General features: G+C 55.2%; 1 protein-coding gene across 6 annotated transcripts in view; it reads right to left on the bottom strand.

Moving 5' to 3' along the window:
• The window catches only part of ITGAE (integrin subunit alpha E), a 56,948-nt gene that overhangs the window by 18,503 nt on the left and 17,459 nt on the right, over positions 1–20,986 (bottom strand). For 4 of the 6 annotated variants that reach the window (XM_045526069.1, XM_045526070.1, XM_045526066.1 and 1 more), the window contains exons 3-19: positions 16,461–16,552; positions 15,156–15,223; positions 14,641–14,758; positions 14,293–14,442; positions 13,763–13,878; positions 12,976–13,127; positions 12,139–12,292; positions 11,381–11,531; positions 10,850–10,917; positions 10,016–10,154; positions 8,780–8,922; positions 8,321–8,461; positions 7,478–7,702; positions 6,264–6,394; positions 4,520–4,650; positions 3,191–3,354; positions 2,029–2,157 (exon numbers count right to left, since the gene is read on the bottom strand). In XM_045526069.1, the coding sequence (XP_045382025.1) occupies positions 2,029–2,157; positions 3,191–3,354; positions 4,520–4,650; positions 6,264–6,394; positions 7,478–7,702; positions 8,321–8,461; positions 8,780–8,922; positions 10,016–10,154; positions 10,850–10,917; positions 11,381–11,531; positions 12,139–12,292; positions 12,976–13,127; positions 13,763–13,878; positions 14,293–14,442; positions 14,641–14,758; positions 15,156–15,223; positions 16,461–16,552 (2,272 nt within the window). Of the gene's footprint in view, positions 1–2,028; positions 2,158–3,190; positions 3,355–4,519; positions 4,651–6,263; positions 6,395–7,477; positions 7,703–8,320; positions 8,462–8,779; positions 8,923–10,015; positions 10,155–10,849; positions 10,918–11,380; positions 11,532–12,138; positions 12,293–12,975; positions 13,128–13,762; positions 13,879–14,292; positions 14,443–14,640; positions 14,759–15,155; positions 15,224–16,460; positions 16,553–20,986 lie in introns of those variants that run through there. The other 2 variants (XM_045526068.1, XM_045526071.1) reach the window with 2 other exon arrangements.

Raw genomic sequence — 20,986 nt, 5'->3', positions numbered from 1 at the left:
CATTTGCAGAAGTCAGAGCGTGGAGCTCTATCTAAACTGGGTCAACAGTTTTGTGCAGGGTTTTTTGTTCTGTTTTTAATATAGCCACGTAGCCTGTTCTTTTTCACTCAACCCCAGTGAGAGAGAATGGGGTTAGACCATCTAAGCTACCAGCTAGAACTCATTCTCTGGTAACGTCTATGTGCCTACACCAGATAATATTTTCTCACCCATCTTGTAGATGGAATAAAGTTTTTAAAATCTCTTTGCCAAATCATCACAGCAATAATTGATTAAGGTAAGACTCATTAATAGATGTTAAGCAGGATATTATATTAAAGTATCTCACCATAAAATACTTACTGATTACAAAGGATAATAGTGAGTAATGGTACAAAAATGTATGGATATACTAGTGAGTAATGGTACAAAAATGTATGGATACACTGAGAAGGCCACAACTTTCCTTCTGTGATATTTCTTACAAAAATGCATAACCTGAATCAAATCATGACGAAACCTCAGATAAACTCAAATTGAGGAACATTCTACAAAATGACTGGCCTGTACCCATTCAAAAATGTTAAGGTCATTAAAGATAAGGAAACTGTTCCAAGTTAAAGGAGACTAAAAATAAATAACAATAAAATGCAATGAATGGGCTGGGCACAGTGGCTCCCGTCTCCAACCCCAGCACTTTGGGAGGCTAAGGTGGGAGGATTGCTTGAGGCCAGGAGTTCGAGACCAGCTTGGGGGACATGTCTCTACAAAAAAAAAAATAATAAGAAAAATTAGCCAGGTGTGGTGATACGTGCCTGTAGTCCCAGGTACTCGAGAGGCAGAGGAGGGAGGATTGTCTGAGCCTGGGGTTTGAGGCTACAGTGAGCTATGATCATGCCACTGCACTCTAGCCTGGGCAACAGAATGAGACCCTATCTCAAAAATAGCTAAGTAACTAAATAAATAAATGCAATGAATGTTCCTGGACCACAACATTTTTTTCTGTTGCTATAAAGGACATTAATAAGACAACTGGTAAAATTTGAATGAAGCTGGAAGATCACATAGTAGTATTTTATCAATGTTAATTTCTTGATTTTGATTATTGTACTGTGTTGTAAGAGAATGCCCTTGTTTTTAGAAAATATATACTGAAGTATTGAGGGTAAGGAGGCAGCATATCTTTTTTTTTTTTTTTTTTTTTTTTTTTTTTTTGAGACAGAGTCTTGCTCTGTTGCCCAGGCTGGAGTGCCATGGCATCAGCCTAGCTCACAGCAACCTCAAACTCCTGGGCTCAAGCAATCCCTCTGCCTCAGCCTCCCGAGTAGCTGGGACTACAGGCATGAGCCACCTTGCCCAGATAATTTTTTCTATATATTTTTAGTTGTCCAGCTAGTTTCTTTCCATTTTTAGTAGAAACGGGGTCTTGCTCTTGCTCAGGCTGGTCTCGAACTCCTGACCTCCAGAGATCCTCCCAACTGGGCCTTCCAAAGTGCTAGGATTACAGGTGTGAGCCATCCTGCCTGGTCTTTGGATTAGCAAATTTAACCCTTTATTTCCTCCCTCTGATTTCCCCTAGTCATGAGGAGAGTTTCTTGTGACACTGCTCGCCTGTCTTAGCTGCACTGAGGGGGACCTGGAGGAGAGGTTAGGGTGCTGGTTTGGTGGGACCAGACCTTCAGCCTGAAGGCCCTGGGCATCCTCCCTGCAGTACAGGGCAGGACAGCTCCACCCCAACCCCCACGAGGGGCCCCCACCACACCGTCATCAGAGACCCTTGCCAAGTGAGGGCCCCAGTATGCGATGTATTCACATGCTTCATTAAATACGTAGCAAGAAATTTTTGTGAACATAAAGGCACGAGTCCGGGGAAGGTGGCTGGAGACCTGTGTTACCCACCAGCAAGGCCCTATGCAAATTTTAACACCATCTCAGGGAGGACTTGGTTTCCTCATTTGTACAGTGAGGGGCCCAACTGCTGTTGGCAGAGCAGGTGCTTTTTGTGGATGGCCCCCAGGAGGGTTGAGTGCTAGCTGTGGGCAGAGTCACCTGGAAGATGGCGGAGGGCTCGGTGTAGTGGTCCAGGATGGGCTGGGGATGGTCCTTCCATCCCTTGGGGGTCTGGAGTTGGTAGCTGACCTTGACACTGATGTTAGAGAAGCAGTCCTCCTCACAGAGCTGCACGGTCACCACAGCAGGCAGGGTTAGAGTTGGATGTGGGAGAGAAGATGACAAAGAGAATACTTTTAACTTTGATGTAGCCGTATAAGAAAAAACAATTAAAGAAGTGAGTCAGAAGTTCTAAACATCTTCCAACTCAGCCAGGCTGAAGGCAAACTTCCTTCAAGCAAGCTGCAGACAGCTTTGGAAAAATCTCCCATGATCTTCTATGGCCTTGGGCCCCACAGTTTCTTATGGTTCCAATCCCAATCACAAAGGCATTCTGGCCACCAGGGGTTAAGAACTGGCCCGGATTTTATTAGGAGAGGAAGAGACATGGGCACATCAGCATGGAGGACATACTAGAGAGGTAAAAACTGGAAGTAAGGAGATTGCTTAGGATACCACGTGCCATTCTCTGTTTAAATGAGCCTTTCTGCCACAACAAGAGAGTACGTGAGCAAGATTCTCTGGTGGACAGTGTCACGTTGTTATGCTTGTATTTAAGGAGCGCCATAGACTTGCTAGAAACTCTTTCTTAATCCAATTAACAATCACCTTGGGAGCAGATGTGCAGTCAGAAGCATGATTCACGAGTTTATTTATTGGAATAAATGAACTTTTAGGTCCAAAGTTCTAGGTCCTGTTAGGCTCTGAGTCCTGATAAATACATTTTTTTTTTTTTTTTTTCATTTCTCTGGGCACCTTTGCCAGGAGTAAACCTTTCTAGATGACAATTGTTATCTTTCTATTTCTACCTTTTAGTTGTTCAATTTTTCTCATGTTAACTCACAGAAGGGCCCCAGGCCCACTGTTAGCATCAGGCGAGTGGATAACATAGGGGAGGGATATTTGATAGTCCTGACTTACTACTAAGAAAAATGTCAGCAATTAGAGCATCTCCATGTCCCTGATGTGGTTCTCGATCTACTATGGCTATTTTAGTCACCTCATTTGTATGTATGGGTATGTACCCTTCACTGCACACACCCCAAATCTTTTCTCAATGCCACGGAACCCTCTGGACTCCCATCTAAACTCCTCCACTTACCTCTCCCTCTGTGGGCACGAGCAGGCGGTGCTCACAGAGATGCGACCCACCGCTCCACACCCGAAGGTAGTTCCGGCAGGTTCTCGGGTCTGAACACTGCAGCCTTTTCCTCGGCTTCCCCACATCCACGTCCACGGTGAACTTCAGAGCTGTCCCTCTGAGGCCTGGGAATGAAGACCAGACCTTGCTGGTGAGGCAGGGATGGTCAACCCCCCGGCAGAGCCCCCTGTGCCCCCAGCCTGCCTGAGGTTCCTGATGAGCCCTCCTGAACAGTGTCCCCATGCAGGGACCCCCCTGGGGCTGCACTCCTGAGTTGCTTCTTCATTTCAAGGATACTTTTCTCATCGTCTTCTGGCACCTGGCCAGGGGCCCTCACAGCTGCAGCCCCAGTCCCAGAGCAGCACACTCCCAGGGTGGAGTCAGCCTTCCTTAGGGAAAGGGGGCTCAGGAAGGAGACAGTAAAGCGGGGGGAAAATAATGCAGGGAACGGAGAGAGAAACCACAGGGTAAAACCTGAGCACAGCAGAGCTGGAAGCACCTTGGAGATTTCTGGGCCAATTCCCTTACTACACAGAACAGAAACCAGGGCCCAGCGAGGGAAAGACACCTGCCCGGTGTCACACAGCCCTCAGCAGGCTCTGTGCCCTGAAAACAATAGGTCTGTCATTTTCTAACCCCAGATTTGACAATAGCCTCCTTCTGCGGTAAAGCCACCCGTGCCCCCGCCCAGAGAACTGCTCTTTGACCTGCGGGAAGCAGAGAGCCACCTCAGGGTTGTCACTGAGAGGTTAAAACTTGGGGACTGTTCTAGAGGGGAGCTCTTGGGATGGCAGCAAAGACCTGGGCTGTGAAAGCCATACCCACCCTCCAACCCCCACCTTTCTGGAAACAGTCTCCCAACAAGTGTCAGGTAAGGGTGTGGGAAGACAGGCTAGACCTCTAGCAGGTTATCCAGTCCCACCTGGGTCAGGGAGACGTGGTGAGGAGGCGAGGGGAGAAGATGCCAATCAGAAGGAAAGAGGAAGGGCACTTCTCAGGGGCCCCAACACACATGTGCACACACACGGCACAGTAGATGGGGACGGAGAAATGGCTGCCTTTGTCTGAGTCGTTCAGAAACTCCGCCCTTCAACCCCAAAGAAGAGATCTAATGGCTTCTTCCTCACAGGGTCAGACACACCCCTTCAGAGTGGGGATGTAACATCAGACCACTCTTTCTTGGGGTAGTTTGCATTTAACAGAACCTAGTGACAAAGAGGCTGAGCTCTAATGGGGTGATTGCAAGCACTGGGACCATGACGCTGAGGGATCGGCGAGACCGCCTATTACCTGACACAGCAGCTGTGGTTGCAGAGCCAACATCAAAACACAAACGGACGTTCACGCTGCTATTGAAGCCAATGGGCAGTGCAACGGGGGTGAAGTTCATGGACACCCACGGGCGAACCACAGGTCGTGAGCTAAACAAGACAGCAAGGAGGACATGAGAAGTGAGCGCAGGGATTCTGGGCCAGTGCTTGCCTCACTCAGTCTTGCATTCAGCGAATATCCATTGAACAGCTCCAATACGCAGGTGCTGCTCTGAGTCCTCAGCTACAGTAGAGAGACAGTCCCTGCTCTGGTGGGACAGCTGACAACAAGCAAATAAACAAGAGAAACAGGGAAACACTATGTGTTGTGATAAAAGCAAAATAGAACAAAGCAATAGAGACTGAGGGCCACTTAGATGGGGTGGAGTGGTCAGGGATGGCCTCAGTCATGAGGAGGTTGAGATCTGCTACCAAGAACCAGCCCACCATGAACCTCTGGGGAAGGACATGCCAGACACAAAGCATAGCTGGTGCAAAGGGCCTGTGGCAGGAATGAGCTTGGTTTGAGGAGAGCAAAGGTCAGTGCGATTGGAGCGTGGTTAGGGAGACAGAAGGTAGCAACAGGAGGTAAGCAGGGAGGAGAGGAATTTGGATTTCACGCTAAGCGGTTGCCACAGGGGGTCTTAGGCAGCAAAGTGAGGGGATCGTGCTGTGTGGAGGGTGGAGCACAGGGAGAGGACGCAGGAAGACTGCTGTGGCAGTGTCCAGGCAAACAAAGGCAGTGTCTTGTAGTGGGAGGTATTTTGGAAGCAGAGCCAACAAAAACTTGTCAATGGGGTGGTGGAGGAAGGAAAAAGAAGAATCGAGGGTGACCCTTAGGTTTTCGTCCTAAACTTGGATGATGGTGCCACTTGCTGAGCTAGGAAGCCCGCGGGAGGGGCAGATTTGGGGGAATGAACGGTGAGTGAAGACAGGCGCTCTGTTTTTAGACATGTTCTCTTTGAGATACTCGTGGGCGGCAGCCAAGAGGAGTGTTGAATAGACAGCCAAGTCTAGAGCTCGGTGGAGAGGACAGGGCACAGAGGTGCTCCGTCAGCTTATTTATAGCCATGGGACTTGATGCGCTCCACTTAGGGGTGGAGCACAGAAGCTCCGAACAGCCATCACTGAGCACTGTGCGAAATACTTTGCATATATCCACTTGCATTATCCTCATAACTGTGTGAGGTAGGTGCTATTATAATTTCCATTTAAGAAAGTTGGGGCCAGGAGTGGTGGCTCATGCCTGTAATCCTAGCACTCTGGGAGGCCGAGGTGGGAGGATCGCTTGAGTTCAGGAGTTCAAGACCAGACTAAGAAAGAGCGAGACCCCATCTCTACTAAAAACAGAAAAATTAGCCAGGCATGGTGGTGTGTGCCTGTAGTCCCAGCTACTCGGGAGGCTGAGGCAGAAGGATCTCTTGAGCCCAGCAGTTCAAGGTTGAAGTGAACTATGATCATGCCACTGCACTCTAGCCAGGCGACAGAGCAAGACTCTATCTTGAAAAAAAAAAAAAAGAACGTTGGGGCTTAGAATTAGATAGCCTGCCAAGGGCACACCAGTAAGTGGGCTGAAGTTCAAACCCAGGAGGGCAGACTCCAGAGCCTGTCAGCCCCGGGGCTTCCTCCCTCCCTCAGTGCCTGCTGTGTGCTTGGGGCCATTTAGCACGGGGCCAGTGGGTGAGGCTGGGGCCTGGGACCCCAGAAGCAGGGCAGAGTCCTACCGGAGCACAGCCGCCTGGCCCAGCGTGCCCACAGTGATGTCAGCAAGGCCATCGCCATTGAAGTCTAAGCCACCAGCCACAGATGTGCCAAAGTAATGGAGTCCTGGGGCCACTGCTGAGGCTCGGATCCGCTGTGGAGGGAGAAACACGAGGCATGGGGTGGGCGGAGTCCTTCCAAATCAGCATCAGCAGCCACCGTCCAGCCCCAGGGAGCCCTCAATCTAGACACAAGAAAAAGGGGCAAGGTTTCCCAGAGGAAGTGGCATCTGAATGGAGCCTTGAGGGCAAGGGGGACTTGATAAGGAAGCATGAGGGCAAGAGTGAGGATGGGCAAAGCAGATCCTCTGAGGAAGCAGCCAGGGGCTAGTGTGGGGCAATGCAGGGCACGAGGGGATTTGGTGCAAGGAGGCTTGATGTGGGCTGGGGCTCGGGGGTCAGCAAAGGCTCTTTTGAAGGACTACCTTGTAGAAATGCCACCGAAGGCACAGGTGGAAGATGGGAGGAGGAGGAAGCTGGGGCAGGGGGAGAGTCCAGGGGAGGGATGACAAGGCCCAGGCTGGGACAGGGCTGGTGGGGATGGAGAATAAGGGCTGGATTCGGGAGAAACTAGAATCATGCGGACACAGGGACTGACAGGCCATGCAAGGTGTCAGAGTGCCTAGGACTGTCCTAGGTTTCTGGTATGGGGGATGGAAGGGGACAGGGTCTCATCTCAGAGGAGCAGCAGGTCTGGGGGGAAAAGGAGGCTCTCAGTTGGGCATGGAGAGAGTGAGATGCCTGGGGGCCACCCAGGTAGAGGTGCTCAGGAGCTGGAAGTGGGAGAAAGTGCCCCTAACACATGTGGTGTGGAAGGCTGGCAGTGGAGCCTTGGAGATGGGCGTTAAGGCATGGAGGGGATGGATGGGGAACAGGGGACAGAGAAGGGACAGAAAGAGAGGAAGGAGGGGCCCAAGGTAGGTCCAAGGAAGGAGGGAGATCTGTATAGGTCAGGGAAGTCGACAGATATTGCCACAATCTCTCCCCCAACCTGAAGGGTCTGGGGTGTGGCCCTGGCCTGGAACCTCCCACCAGCCTGAGGGACTTCTCTGCTTCCCTGGGCACTCCCAACCCCTGAGGCCTGCCCAGCACTTAGGACTGGAGCCGACTCAGGGCTCAGGTCCACATCTGGGGGAGGTCAGAGCCCCAGAGAGGCAGGAGAGAGCCCCACGGGTCACCTGCGAGGGGCTGGCAGAGAGGCCGTCCCAGAGTCCGTTGTAGATGTACACGCTGCCGAAGCTGGCACCATCGTCTGCCCCAAAACCCTCCAGGGGGGCCCCAATGGCCACATCTGTGAGCTTATCCTGACTGATGTCCCCCACAGTTGCCATGGCAAAGCCAAAGCGGGCATCAATGAACCCGGGGTGCCCACTCAGCACGCGTGCCAAGGAGAAGGAACCATCCTGCAAAGCAAACAAGCCACTCAGCTCTCGAGAAGCAGCACCGGTGTGGCCCGGGAGGCACACTGGCTGGGATTGCCGATTCTCATTCTCCAGCAGGGAGTCTGAGGCTCAGAAAAGGCAAGGGACCTTCCCGAGGTCACACAGTGAGCCAGTGGTCAAACTGGGGTCCTCCTGCCTTGATGTTCAGGACCCAGAGCCTGTCCCCCTCTACTCCCACAGGTGGGGGTGCCGGACTGGCAACTGGGAGGCCTGGGTTCTGGGGTTGGCTCTCGGTAAACCTGAGAGAGTCTCAGCATCACTGAGGCTCACTGAGCCTCAGCGTCCTCATCTGTAAAATGGGATGGCAGTTACCTCCCATAGTTACTGTGAGAAACAAGTGACAGCATGGACAAAATGCACTTTGTCAGCAGTGCAGCTCTAAGGGATGTTGCCAACAACTGCCTTTGGGTGAGAAAGTGGGAGGGGAGTGCAGCAGCTCCCCCCGCAGCTGTGCACCCTGAGCACCACATCACTGCCGGCTGCTGCAAGGCAGGGCCAGGGCACCCCCAGCCTCCTTCAGTTCTGTGCCAGGCTAGGTAGCCACGGCCCCAGCAAGTCCGGTACGACTAACTCTCCCACCTGCTTGTTCAGACGGTACACATAGACTCTGCCTTCTTCTCTGTGGATGTGGTAAAATGGAGCAGCCACCAGCAAGAAGTCCGTGGTCCCATCCATGTCAATGTCCACAGGGCACAGCTCAGAGCCAAAATAGGACCCCATCTACAGCCCAGGAGGAATGCCGCTCACAAAGAGGCCCCTTCTCCACCCCTCAGCAAGGCTAGACCCGCCTGTGGTCTTCCCTGCCCACCAAATTTGGGTCACTCCATACGAGTTTGCTCACTAGAGTAACACAGGAGACTGGGCGAGCAGCCCAGTCCCCCACAATGGGGGAAATCGCCCGGCAATCAGACACCAGGGCCACCTAGTTCTACGCAGGCTGGACCTGAGCCACTGTGGGCCCTGAGGCCTGACCCTTCCCCTTGGGGCCTCCAGATTCCCCATCTCTAATAAGGGGGGAGGGTCTTCTCCAGCAAGTACCTGCTCACCCTCCAGCACTGGCAGGAAGCTGGCCTCGCCTCTTGCCTTCTGGAGCTCAAACAGGGCGCCACGCTGCTTGTGTCGTGGAGCCCCCGCGACGAAGGAGAGGCCACAGGCCTTGTGCAGCACGGCTACGGAGTAACCTGGCACGAGGGTGGTGTGGCTGTGAACGGGGGCTCCCACCGGCCCCTCCCTTGGCCTCCCACCTTCCCAGTGGCCTGGTGAGGAGGGCAAAATAGGAGCGACTGTCTTCTCACCATTGTAAAAATCGGCACCAGCGAGTGCTCCCGCTGTCGCACTGTCGCCAGTCACACATACGTGCCCCACCACACAGATGTGATACCACACGCATATATACACTGTCACACAAACAGCTTCGCTCAAAAGACTCATTCACCTTCACCACTCCCGTTCATCGCACGCGCACTCGATGAGGACAGAGGTGACAGGTGTGTGGACACCCACCACTATTAGTAATGGAGGGGTCCCGCCCTCCCCTAGGCAGCCACCCAGGGCCCTCCGGTGCTCTGTTTCGTGTACCCAGCACACCATGTCCCGAACAAGAGAGTAATTCTCAACCTCAGGGTCCCCGACCAGGCCCCGCCCCTCAGCCCATGGACCAACCCGGACCCGTCCCCACTAGGAAGCATAAAGTGCAGCGTAATGCGCAGCCTCGGTGTCCCTGTCCCCGCCCCGCCCTCACCCAGGCAGCCTCCAGACCCCTCCCTCGCCCAGGCAGCCTCCGGGCCCCGCCCCCGCGCAGGCAGCCTCCGGGCCCCGCCCTCGCCCAGGCAGCCTCCGGGCCCCGCCCTCACCCAGGTAGCCTCCGGGCCCCGCCCTCGCCCAGGCAGCCTCCGGGCCCCCCGCTCGCCCAGGCAGCCTCCGGGCCCCGCCCTCGCCCAGGTAGCCTCCGGGCCCCCCCCTCGCGCAGGCAGCCTCCGGGCCCCGCCCCCGCCCGAGCAGCCTCCGGGCCCCGCCCCCGCGCAGGCAGCCTCCGGGCCCCGGCCCCGCGCAGGCAGCCTCCAGGCCCCGCCCCCGCGCAGGCAGCCTCCAGGCCCCGCCCTCACCCAGGCAGCCTCCAGACCCCGCCCTCGCCCAGGCAGCCTCCAGACCCCGCCCTCGCGCAGGCAGCCTCCAGGCCCCGCCCTCGCCCGAGCAGCCTCCGGGCCCCGCCCCCGCGCAGGCAGCCTCCGGGCCCCGCCCCCGCGCAGGCAGCCTCCAGGCCCTGCCCCTCACCCAGGTAGCCGTACTGCGCGGCCTCAGCGTCCGCCTCCGCACTGTGGTTCAGGAAGCGGCCCCGGCGGTTGCGCGTGTCGTAGAGCAGTGCGCCCCCAGACCAGTCGAAGGCTCCAACGGCACCAAGCAGCACCTGCCCCTGCAGGGGACAGGGATGGGTCCCAAATGAGAGAGAGGGGCCCAGGAGCCAGCCACGGTGACCGCGGTTCTACGGGCCAGCTCAGTGAATCTTGCTGGGGGAAGGGGAGTGTTCCATGGCCCAGTGCCCACCTGGCCAGCGATGCAGGAAGGCAAGATGGCAAACGCTGGTTCCTGCCTTGTACCCATGACCTTGTCAGGGCAGCTGTATCTCCATAAAGGGACCATGGGCCCAAATGTTGAACATTAAAAAAGTATGATTAAAAATAAAAACGTATGATGAGTGAAGGTGCTAACTGTGCTTCCACCATGTGCAAGGACTGTGTCCGCACAGAGCCTCGTACCTGTCCCCATCTGCAGAGAACAGTGTGCCCTCCAGGATAAGTAAGCAACTTGCATGGCAGGCTGGCCCAGCCAAATCCTGTTTTGCTTGTCCATGTTCAGGGGAATTACTCAATGTTTGAGCGCATGGAACAAAACGATCTGTGATAAATATGGCTACCCTCCACCTTTCCCAATGTTCCAGACTAAGGCGAGCCAGCAGAAGTGTCTCCTTTATCCTAAAATGGCTCCTTCAGAGGCATCACACTGCGAGGGCAGAGCCCTACGCTGTGAGCCAGGAGTCCCTGAAACCCTAGGTGTCACTGGGGCCCTCCTCTGTGGGCCAGACTGCCTGGCACTGCAGTGGCCACGTACCTCGTCCAGGATCTGGGCGCTGAAGCCAACCTGTGCCAGCTGGTAGTGAAGGGCATCTCCAACTGTGCCTGGAAGCCAAGAGGCCCCGTGAGACATGTGGTGGGCCAAGGTGAAGGGAGAGACAAAGTCGGGGAAGGGTCGGGATTGTCCTCACTCCCAGAGGGAAAGACGCTTGGGGTAATGGGAAAGCACCAGGCCAAGTAGAGACCCGGGTTCTCCTTCAGCAACCACTGGCTGAGTAGGCTTGGGCAGTTCACTCCCTCTTCCTGGCCTCAGTTTACTCATCTGTGAGTTCCTGGGAGAAGGAACTATATGCCCCAGTCACCCGTGTTTCTCCAGCACCAGTTCAGTCCATCAGAGCTTTGGAAGTGAGTGAGGGGGACTATAGTGTTGCGCAGGGAGATGAGGGGAGTTGCTCAGGATGCCACATGCGGGGGGTCGCACGGAGGGGGAGCCTGGGCACAGGGCTCAAGCCTCCTGCTGGATGCTGAGGGGGCTGCCGCAGGGTGGCCCAGCCCCTGGAGCCCTCACCTTCCATGCGAATGATGTTGTGCTGCAGTTTGCTCAGGAGCCCATCCAGCGCCGTGTAGTTGGTCACCTTGAAAGCGTGGGTCTCATCAGGGTCCGAGGCGATCAGCTTCAGTTCTCTGTCAGTCTTAACGTTCCTAAACGCAGCTCCCACCTGCACAGAGGCCCTGGGTCAGGGGGTCTGCACCGTGGGGGCTGGCTGGCTTCCTCAAGCCCCGAGGGCTCGCCAGGCCCAGGGAGAGAGCCAAGCCCCTCCGCCTGGCCTTCTGGACCCTCCATGGCCTGACTCCTGCCTTCCTCCTTCCTTCCCCACTCCCTGTTCTCCTACATGCACCCTGGGAAGAACTCCAGTTGTACCAAACTGCATGTATTTTCCTGAACACACCAGGCTCCTTCTCATCTCTGCACATGCTGTTCCCTCTGCCTGCAGAGCCCTGGCCCCCCACCATGGCCCAGGCCGGCTACTCCTATTTGCCTCCTGGGGCTCAGCCCAGCACCCCTCCTCCAGGGTCCCCCCCCCATGTCCTTCCTGTGGGCTCTCCCAGCACTATGTGGCGAGCAAGCTGTGACCACCAGTGGTAAATGAGCCCTCTGTGGGTGGCAGGAAGAGCACAGCAGGCGAGCATGTAGGGAGAGAGGAGTGTTTGTGACCAGAGCAGGGTCTGGGTAAACTGCTTACGGAAGCCCCTCTGGAGAACCCTGGCTGCCCCCACCCCAGGCTGTGCAGGGTCAGGAGGTGCCTCCCAGCTCCCAGCTCTTACCCCGATGGCAAAGCGCTCAACACCCTGCATCTTGGGGGAGTTGATGACAGTTGTGAGGTTGAGGGTGTCCCCAAATATGTCACCATCAGTGAGCACCACCATGACCTTGGATGCATTTTTCCTGGAGCCACCGCTTGGTGTGAAGATGTTGTCTCTAAGCAGGGGAGAGTGAAGGAAGAGAACTTTGCCAGAGGGATGGCTGAACTCTGGGGTAGGTTTTATTCACTGACCTGTATTAGAATTGGGGAGGATTCTCAACCTTCCCAAAAGGCTCAAAGAAGAGTGGTGATGTCCTTTGTGCTACACGGCAAGGAGAGCTGCTGGATGGCACTTAGTCTACTCCTTGTGTGTTGGGGGGGATAGTAATGATATTAAAATGACGGACAATACTTACATAGCACTTATTATGTGCCAGGCACTGTTGTAAACACTGTATATATTTTAACCCATCTAATCCTCACAAGATCTCTGAGGCAAGTACTATTATTATTCTCATTTTAGAAGTGAGGAAAGTGAAGCACAGAGAAGTTAGAGAACTTGCCCAGGGTCTCACAGATACAAACTGGAGCTGGGAATTGAACCCAGGCAGCCAGTCCACTGAGCACTCTGTGCTCTACTGCCTCTCACAAAGGAGGTCTTTGGAAAAATTTCTGGAGGACAGTCCTGGGGTGTCATCCCCTACATTCCCTCTCAGCCAGGGAAAAGCTGGAACCCCGATCCCCCCTCACAGTTCTGTCCAGCCACTCTCCCCAGGCACAATGCCACAGAGACTCTGGATACGGCCCCCAGTCAGCACCCAGCAGACGCTCAGGTAATTCGTGCTGCCCTCACACTCACAACACGTGCTGCATGGCTGAGGCAGTCCTGGTAACGTTCCGCACTTGAACAATGTTCTGGACTTTGGCGAGGGAGGCCATCACATCCTGGCTGTCCCGAAGGTCGAACTCAGTCTGGATCACTGCCCCATACTGCACCAGGGCGAAGCTGCACTGGAGGGGAGGGGCCCAGGTAGGGGAGGAGGTGGGCAGAGGTGCAATGCCAAGGCCACCCTTGTCCCTGGGATGGCTCCCCCTGGAAGCAGTGGGAGAATCTTCCCATTCCACCTTATCCCAGGGCAGAAGGAGATACTAAGGCAGAATGATTTCTCTAACAAGTAGGGGTGGAGAAGGGTGAGACACTAACAGCCCCCAGTGAATCACAGACTTCTCCTGACTCCCTGTGTGGTCCCCTCCATACTACTGTGGGATTGGCCACGTGACTTGCTTTGACCAATGGACATCAGCAAACGTGATGCAATCTGAGACTTGAAAAGTGTTTTCATGTATTGGGTCTTGCCCTCTTGGAATGTTGCTGCCATGAGGAGGTTGGGCTGGCCTGCTGGAGACACGTGGCCCAGACAAATGAGTGAGGACATCTTAGGCCATCGAGCCCCAGTCAAGCAACTAGATGCCTGCAGCTGCAGGGTAACTCCAGGCAAGACCAACAGAAGAGCTGCCAACTGAGCTCAGCCCAGACATATGACTCACAGAGTTATGAGCAAATAAAATGGTTGTTTTGAGGTAATGTGTTACACAGCAATAGATATGTGATAAATTACATGAAGCCAGTTCTTAGGGAAACTCACCTCAAAACACTTCTCATAGAAGTTCCTCATCATGTTGGAGATGAAGTCTTTGGCTCTCTGGAAGTCTTGGGAATCAATGCTTCCTGAGCCATCCAGGATGATGGCAATCTCAGTGCCTGGCCAAGACAACAAGGAGGTCAGGAGTGGGCATGGGATTCGGGGCAGGCGTGAGAGCAGCATGTCCTGCCCTGTAGGGCACAGATCCCCACTCAGTCCTTGAGGGCTCAGTTCAGGGAAGAAGTTAGGGAAGCTCCCAAGAGTGAAGCTAATGTCTCAGAGGCAAAGAGAGAGCTGAACCTGCTCAGGCTCTGACTTGCTGTATTGACACTCCCATCACTCCCACTCTCTGGGCCTCAGTTTCCCCATCTATAAGATAGAGGAGGCAGAGCTGGGATTGGACAGGCCTGTAGAATCCAGCCACTGCTCCCCTGCCATCTCTCAGGCTGAGGCTCCTCTCAGCCGTAGAGGCTGCCAGGCTAGGGGTTGGCTCTGACAGCCTCTGGGAGCAACCCAGATCTGCCTCTTCTCACCAGCTGCATCTTCCTCCTCTTCCTCCTCCTCCTTTGCCTCCTCCAGAGCCCGGCGCTGCCTGACTGTGTTCTCATGCTCTCCTGTGCTGCCTCCTTTGCTCCTATAGCAGTCTCCAGCGTCCACATGTGCACCCGGATCCAGGAGACTTTCTGTATAACACGCATGGGAAGAGCTCAGGGTCAGAAAGCCTCCATATTCACCTTAGGCCGCTCACACTTAGCTCTGCCCTGCTGCCTTTCACATGGGGCCTGTGTCCCTCTGCATCTGCCATGGGCTGGTGCCTCTCCTTAGAGACCCAAGGGACTCTCTTTAGAGCTTTCCAAGGCCAGTGAGTGTCCAGTCCTTACCAAGGTCGAGGAAGTTGGCCTGCGCCCGGGGACGGAGGTCAGGGTCCAGTAGGCTACAGGTGCCTGTGAGTTCTGAGCTGAGGCTGTGGGGCCGCCGGGCTGGCACTTGAATACATACCTGGGGAGTCGGGAAGGAAGGGAGGGGGTAGGCAGGCTGGGTCACCCCCATGTTCCTTAGCTACAGCCCCACTATCACCCCCACCCCAGAACTCAGTGGCTCAATCAGGCAGGCAACACAGGGGGTAGCTCACCCCTTGCCAGGGGTGGGAGTCAGGGCTGGGGTCAAAGCTGAAGTCAGCCCCTGGGTGGGTCGGGTCACATGGAATACCTGGTCAGCCCTGGCATCAGCACAGGTGGTCAGAGCAGCAGTCAGCCCTGGGGTTGGCACCAGGGAGACAGCTGGGCTCAGCCCCGGGAATAACATACCAGTTAGAACTGGTATCGATGCCAGGGTCAACCACAGGTTAGCCCCAACCTCCCTGAGACCCTCCGTCCTCCCACCCATGCACACTCACCAGAACACCATGGTGGTTCCGGACTACTGTCACTCCCCAGTGCCTTCCCTTTGGGACGTGGACATGCTCTGAAACAGGTAAACTCAGGTAAGGAGGGAGGGATGCTGGGAGGCCACGCCAGAGCCAAGGTCAGAAGGCACAGGGCCACCTCGGTTTGAGCCCCATGAGGAACTGTGGTCATTCAGAGCAGCTTCTAGAAAGCTGGAGCAAGGAGGCTTCCAAGGACAGGCCTGCACACAACCTGGGCAAAGTGCCTGTCCCTACGGCTCATCTATTGACTCAGTCAACAAATGCCCCTTGACGTCTCCTCTGAGCCCAGCCTGTGACCCATGGTGGGGGGACCTAGTGCTTTTCCTCAAAGGGCTCCTAGTCTCGTGGGGGGTGGGTAGAGAAGCACCGGCTGGTGGGTGTGCACAGCGCCAGGGGAGAGTGCAAGGTGCTGCAGGCCTGGCTCTGGGGACCAAGGAACCTCCAGCCTCAGAGACCCACCCTGGGGGGATCTGCCTGCCTCACACCTCAGGGGGAAAAGTGGTAGCTCCTGCCTCTGCCCTCTGACTCTGGGCCTCAGGATTCTGTCTTATTTTTGAGTCACAGACTCACTCAACGTCCCTGCTGGACTGTGCACTCGTCTGGGCAGAGATTGACTCTGTTCAACTCAGTGCCTCTCATGGAGACAAGGATTCTACTTCTACAGCCAAGTGGCTGTCAGTAAATGTGAGACTTGAGTTGGACTGGGTGGGACGGGCAGAGTTTGGTTAATGAATGAATCGGGTCATGCATTCATTCAAACAGCATTTATGGAGTGCCTAATATGTGCTGGGTGCCATGCTAGACACTATGATTGCCACCGTTAGACTGGAACAAGTGGGGTTGAATTCTGCTGAGGTGTGATGAGTTGTATTGGGATGGGTTAGGGTTTGGAATCTGCCAGCAACACTAGAGGTGTGACCTTTGTCATACCGGCAACCAAAAGACTTTACTACTCTGAACGGTAGCTTCCTCTCCTGTAAATGGTGGTTTTGAGGATTAAAAGTGAATGAAGCTCTTTGCAGAGTGCCAGGCACACGGTGAGTACTCAATACATTTTAGGTACCATTTCTGCTGCTAGGACTGCATCAGGAAGGGTGGGCTGGCGATGAGGGCTGGATTGGGATGGGATTGGGCACTGGGGGGGAAGGCTTGGTGTTAAAGCCTAGGAGCGGATGGGCTGGATTAGGTGGGGCCGGCGTTGGAATGGTTTGGATTGAGTGGGATCCCTAGAAAGGGGGTCCTGGGGAGCATTCCCTGGAGCTGGGGCTGACTTACCTACAGGTTGGCAAAGGATGTCATCATGGCTGAGGGAACATTGATGCAGAGGCCTTGATGTCCTCTTGGTTCTAGGGCTGGTGACCAGGAGCCTGAGTGGCAGGGTGGACAGCAAAGCTGAGCTGGCTGGCCTTTCCCTTCTCCTCCCTGCCTGCCCAGGCACAGGCTTCGCATTCCAGGCCCGCGGGCCCACAGGCTCCCTGTCCCGCAGGCTGTGCAGAAGGCCCAGACCTGGGAAAGGCAGGCCGATTCCCAGCCCGGCACTGCCAGCTCCGCATTACAGGGAAGACACTTGCTCAGCCTCCACTTCTGCACAGCTCCAGACAGGAAAGGGTTAAAGCAACCCCTCTCTGCTGACAGAGATGGGGGTGATGGTGGTGGAGAATAAAGACTCTGTTCTCCTGTGGGGGTGGGGGTGGGGGAACCAGGAAGCCACCAGCAGCAGCGTGGGTTCTGTTGGGGGCAGTGCTGGCTTCACTGGCGACAGTAGTTCCCGAGAAGAGCACGCTGGTGCCGCTCTGCTATGGGTCAGACAGAACTGGAGGTTGCAGGGTGGGTGCCTCAGGAGATGTGATTCCTGTGCACACTTCTTGTCCCCCACCCCACGCCCAGACCAGGGAGACGGCAGAGTCCAGTGTCAGCCTAAACATTCTCACCATCCGTGCTGCCCAGGGAGCGTTGGGCTGCCCTGAGACCGAGAGTGAGCGCTGGGGTTGGAAGTAGGGGCTGGTGGGGAAGGGGACCCGAGGCTTGGTGGGAACCGTGAACGAAGACCAAGGTCTCTATGCTGCGGGCAGTAGGAAGCCACAGAGGACTTTATAAAGGGGAAGCACATGATTAGTGTCTGCTCTGCAAAGGTCATGATGTGGCTGCGGTGAGGCGGGGGCCAGACGAGAGAGCACAGGGTGGGGGGCAGAATGAGGCACTGGCTCCACTTCCTCAACTCCCATCACTCTACCGTTTTTAAAATTATGAAACCTATTCACATATCTGCGTGGTTCATAGGATGATAACAAAGTCTACACCTGTGCTTGTGCATCCACTCACCCCAGCTGAAACCCCCCCAAGCTGACTTCCGCCCTCTGATTCAGCTCTTGTCAAGGTCACCCGTGGTCCCCACATTGCCAAATCCAATGGACCCCTTCTGCCCTCATCTTTCTCAACCTCTCAGCAGCCCTGAACGTAGTGACCATCTCCTCCTTGAAACTTTCTTCCAGACTTACTTCCCCTGCTCTCTCCTCCTGCTCAGACTCCTTTGCTGTCTGGCCTTTAGATGCCACCAGAGTGCTGGGGCTTGTCCTTGTCTTCCTTGCCAGCACACTCTCCCTAGTGACCCCTTCCAGGTCAATACACCTGTGGATGCTGAAATCCCACCTTTACCTCTGCAGCCCCGGCACTCTTCCCCCAGCCCTTAGACCAGCATGGCTATAGCAAGCAGAATAACGGCCCCCGGAGAAGTCCAATCCCCAGAACCGTGAATATGTCATCTTTTATGGGAAAAAGAGCTTTTAGATGGGGTTAAATTAAGGATTTTGAGATGGGGAGACTATCTTGGAGTATCTGGATGGGCCTGGATGGGAATATCTGGATGTTACGCTAACATGAGTTATCATAAAAGTCCTTAAGAGGGAAGCATTACAAATCTTTCTCAAAGCCAGAGACAAGCAAAAAATAACAAACAAACAAAAGATTTGAAGATGCTGTGCTTTAGGCTTAAAGCTGGAGAAAGGCGCCACAAGCCAAGGAACGCAGACAGCCTCCAGAAGCTGAAAAAGGCAAAAACAAAACGAACAAACAAAAAAACCGCAGATTCTCCCCTCCAGCTTCCAGAAGGAATACAGTCCTGCTGACACCTTGATTTAGGTCAGTAGGACCTGTTTCAGACCTCTGACCTCCAGAACTGTCAGACAATAAATTTGTTGTCGCAAGTCACTCAATTTGTGGTATCTTGTTATAGCAGTGACAGGAAACTAATGCAATAACCAACTGCCCCTGTCTAATAGGCTTCTCAGACTCAGAATGTCTAAAACAGAACCCATGGTCTTGTCCTCTGAGCCTGCTCCTTCTCTTCTTCCCCACGGCCACAAATGGCTCCGCCAACCCCCGAGTTCCAAAGCCCGAGGCCTGGGGAACATCCTTGCTTTGTCTTTCCATGCATCCTCTACAACCACTCCAACAGCCAACCCTGTTGGTTCTTTCTTCAAATTTTATCTAGGGAGGGTCTCCTTTGTCTGTTCTCCCTGCCCCGGCCCTGGCCACCACCATCTTGCCGGTCTACGGTAATAGCCTCGTGTTATTTTGTGCGGTTTATTTGGTTTTTAATTTACTCATGAGATTTACACCACGTCTTGCCCATCAGTGGTGGCCTCAGTCCCTGGGACAGCCAGTCGCCAGCACTTTCCCACCTCAGACCCTCCGGCGTGCTGTTCCCTCAGCCTGGAACCCTCCCCTTCCACTCTTATTCTCCTCCCTGCGACTCACTCAACTGTCACCGCCTGGAAAATGCTTTCTGTAGCCAGCCCCGCCTCACAACCCAGTTACTCTGCTTCGTCGCCCTTTATTTCCTTCTCAGAACGTGTCACCATCCGATCATATCTTGTTTACTGGTTTACTGGCTCATAATCCATCTCCCCCACTAGACAGCGAGTTCCCCAAGGATCCCGTCTTTCTTGTTCACTGTGTTATTCCCAGAGCCTGGAACAGTGCCCGGCACAGAGCAGGGGCTCAGTGAGTATTTGTTGAATGATCATTGAATAACAGCACAGGCAATAGCGGAGGGGGCTGACTGGCGCAGGGCTGAGGGGCAGAAGGCTGGTGCAGCTGAGATCTGCTCTTGGTGCAGGCTGTGCAGCTGAGCCCCCAAATTAGGTCACTTCTCAGCAACCCTGTCTCTCTTCCCAGACCTCTCCGCAGCCCGAGCCTCAGCCCTGGGCCCAGCACTCCGGTCCCTGTTCCCCGGCAAAGGGTGGTCTCAGGACTGGGCTCCACCCCAGGCCACATCTTGGTGGGGTAGGTGCAGGCCTGGAGCAGCCACTGCCCAAGCTGTTTCCTGCCTGCACTTGCCACCTCCTTCTCCCGCGGAACAATCATCCCAACACCAGCTCCTCAGGAAGCCTTCCCAAAGGAGGGTGCAACTCCATCCCCAGGCCCTCTAGGCAGCCCTGACTATTGGGCCTCTACCCCAGACTGTGAGCTCCCAAGAGACCACCACGTACACTGTGCAGGCTGGGCACTGCAGATCCCCAAGACAGCCACTCATATCACAGTCATGCAATTACGTGGCCTGAGCTGTCTCTGTTCCCCACCCCTTTTGCCCCCCCCAGCTTGTGGTCTCTAGGTTTGTTGACTGCAAGCTGACAACCAACTGAACACTGACCAGCTGTGACAGAGTACAAGCCATCAGCCGACAGCCCCAGGGGCCCTCTTCCACCCTGGGCTGAGTGTGGCCCCAGCACCCCTTCACCTGTCCTTCGCCTGTCCCTGTTCTCAGAGTCTATTCCCAGGTCTCCCAGCTTCTTTATGTCCAACCCACACACCCTGCAGCGGCCAAAGCCCATGATGCTGCCAGCCCCAGTCTGTTATATCTTAGGGAGAAAGAGGGTGAAGGAGTGAGACGGACATGTCATCCTCCAAGGGGAGCCGAGCCCCTTCCTCTCTCTCTGGCCCAGAGCGGCCAGCCAGTGCACTTCCTGCCTCTGCCGCGGTGGGCTCAGCCTCATCACCCACACGGCAGGAACCCAGAAGTGCCTCCCACCACATCCTTCTCCCAGCACGTTCAAACCCGTGAGCCCCCTCTCTGCCTCAGCAGGTGTTCAGGGAGGTTTTCGTGAGCCGAGCCGGGCTGTCCCTGCACCCATTGGCGGGCCCAGAGCCATCCGTCCAGGGGCTTCAGACCCCTCGCCCACCTTGGGCTTAGGCTTCTGGGGGAGGGGACACTGAAGTCTGTGGGGCCTGGAGCTGGGGCGGGATCCACTGGGGTAGGGGGAGCAGGGACTGGGAAGGAGACGTCACAGATAATTCAGACTGAAACCTGCTCGTGTGCGGCAAGTAGTTTGGAAAACTGAAGGCTGAGCCAACACATAACCCAGGACTCAGCAGTTCCATTCCTGGGCGTGTGCCCAAGAGAAAGAAGTGCGCTCATCCGTCTGAAGAGCACACAGCGGTGCCATTCATCACAGCCCGAGGAAACTGCCCAGGCGCCCGTCACCAGTACTGGTCACAGTGGCGATCTCTGGCAAGGAGAAGGCGCGTTACTGCCTCGGGCAGCACCGTGCACGCAGTTCACAGACCTTCTGCTGAGTGAGAGGAGCCCGACACAACAGCACGCACTGTGGTGCCTCGCAGGGACGACAGCCAGAGGGAGGTTCCTTGCAGCAGGCGACGGGTCTGGATGGGAGCAGGGGACTCAGAGGGGCTTCTGTGAGGCTGCCAACCAGCCCTCCATCTGGATGCTGCTCACACGGGGGTTCCCTGTGTGGACAGTCACCCGGCCGCCTGCTTATGTCTGGGCATTTTTCTGTGTGGTG

This window comes from Lemur catta, chromosome 15 (assembly GCF_020740605.2).
Source record: "Lemur catta isolate mLemCat1 chromosome 15, mLemCat1.pri, whole genome shotgun sequence".
Lineage (NCBI taxonomy): Eukaryota > Metazoa > Chordata > Mammalia > Primates > Lemuridae > Lemur > Lemur catta.
This window is presented reverse-complemented; position numbering and strand designations above follow the sequence as displayed.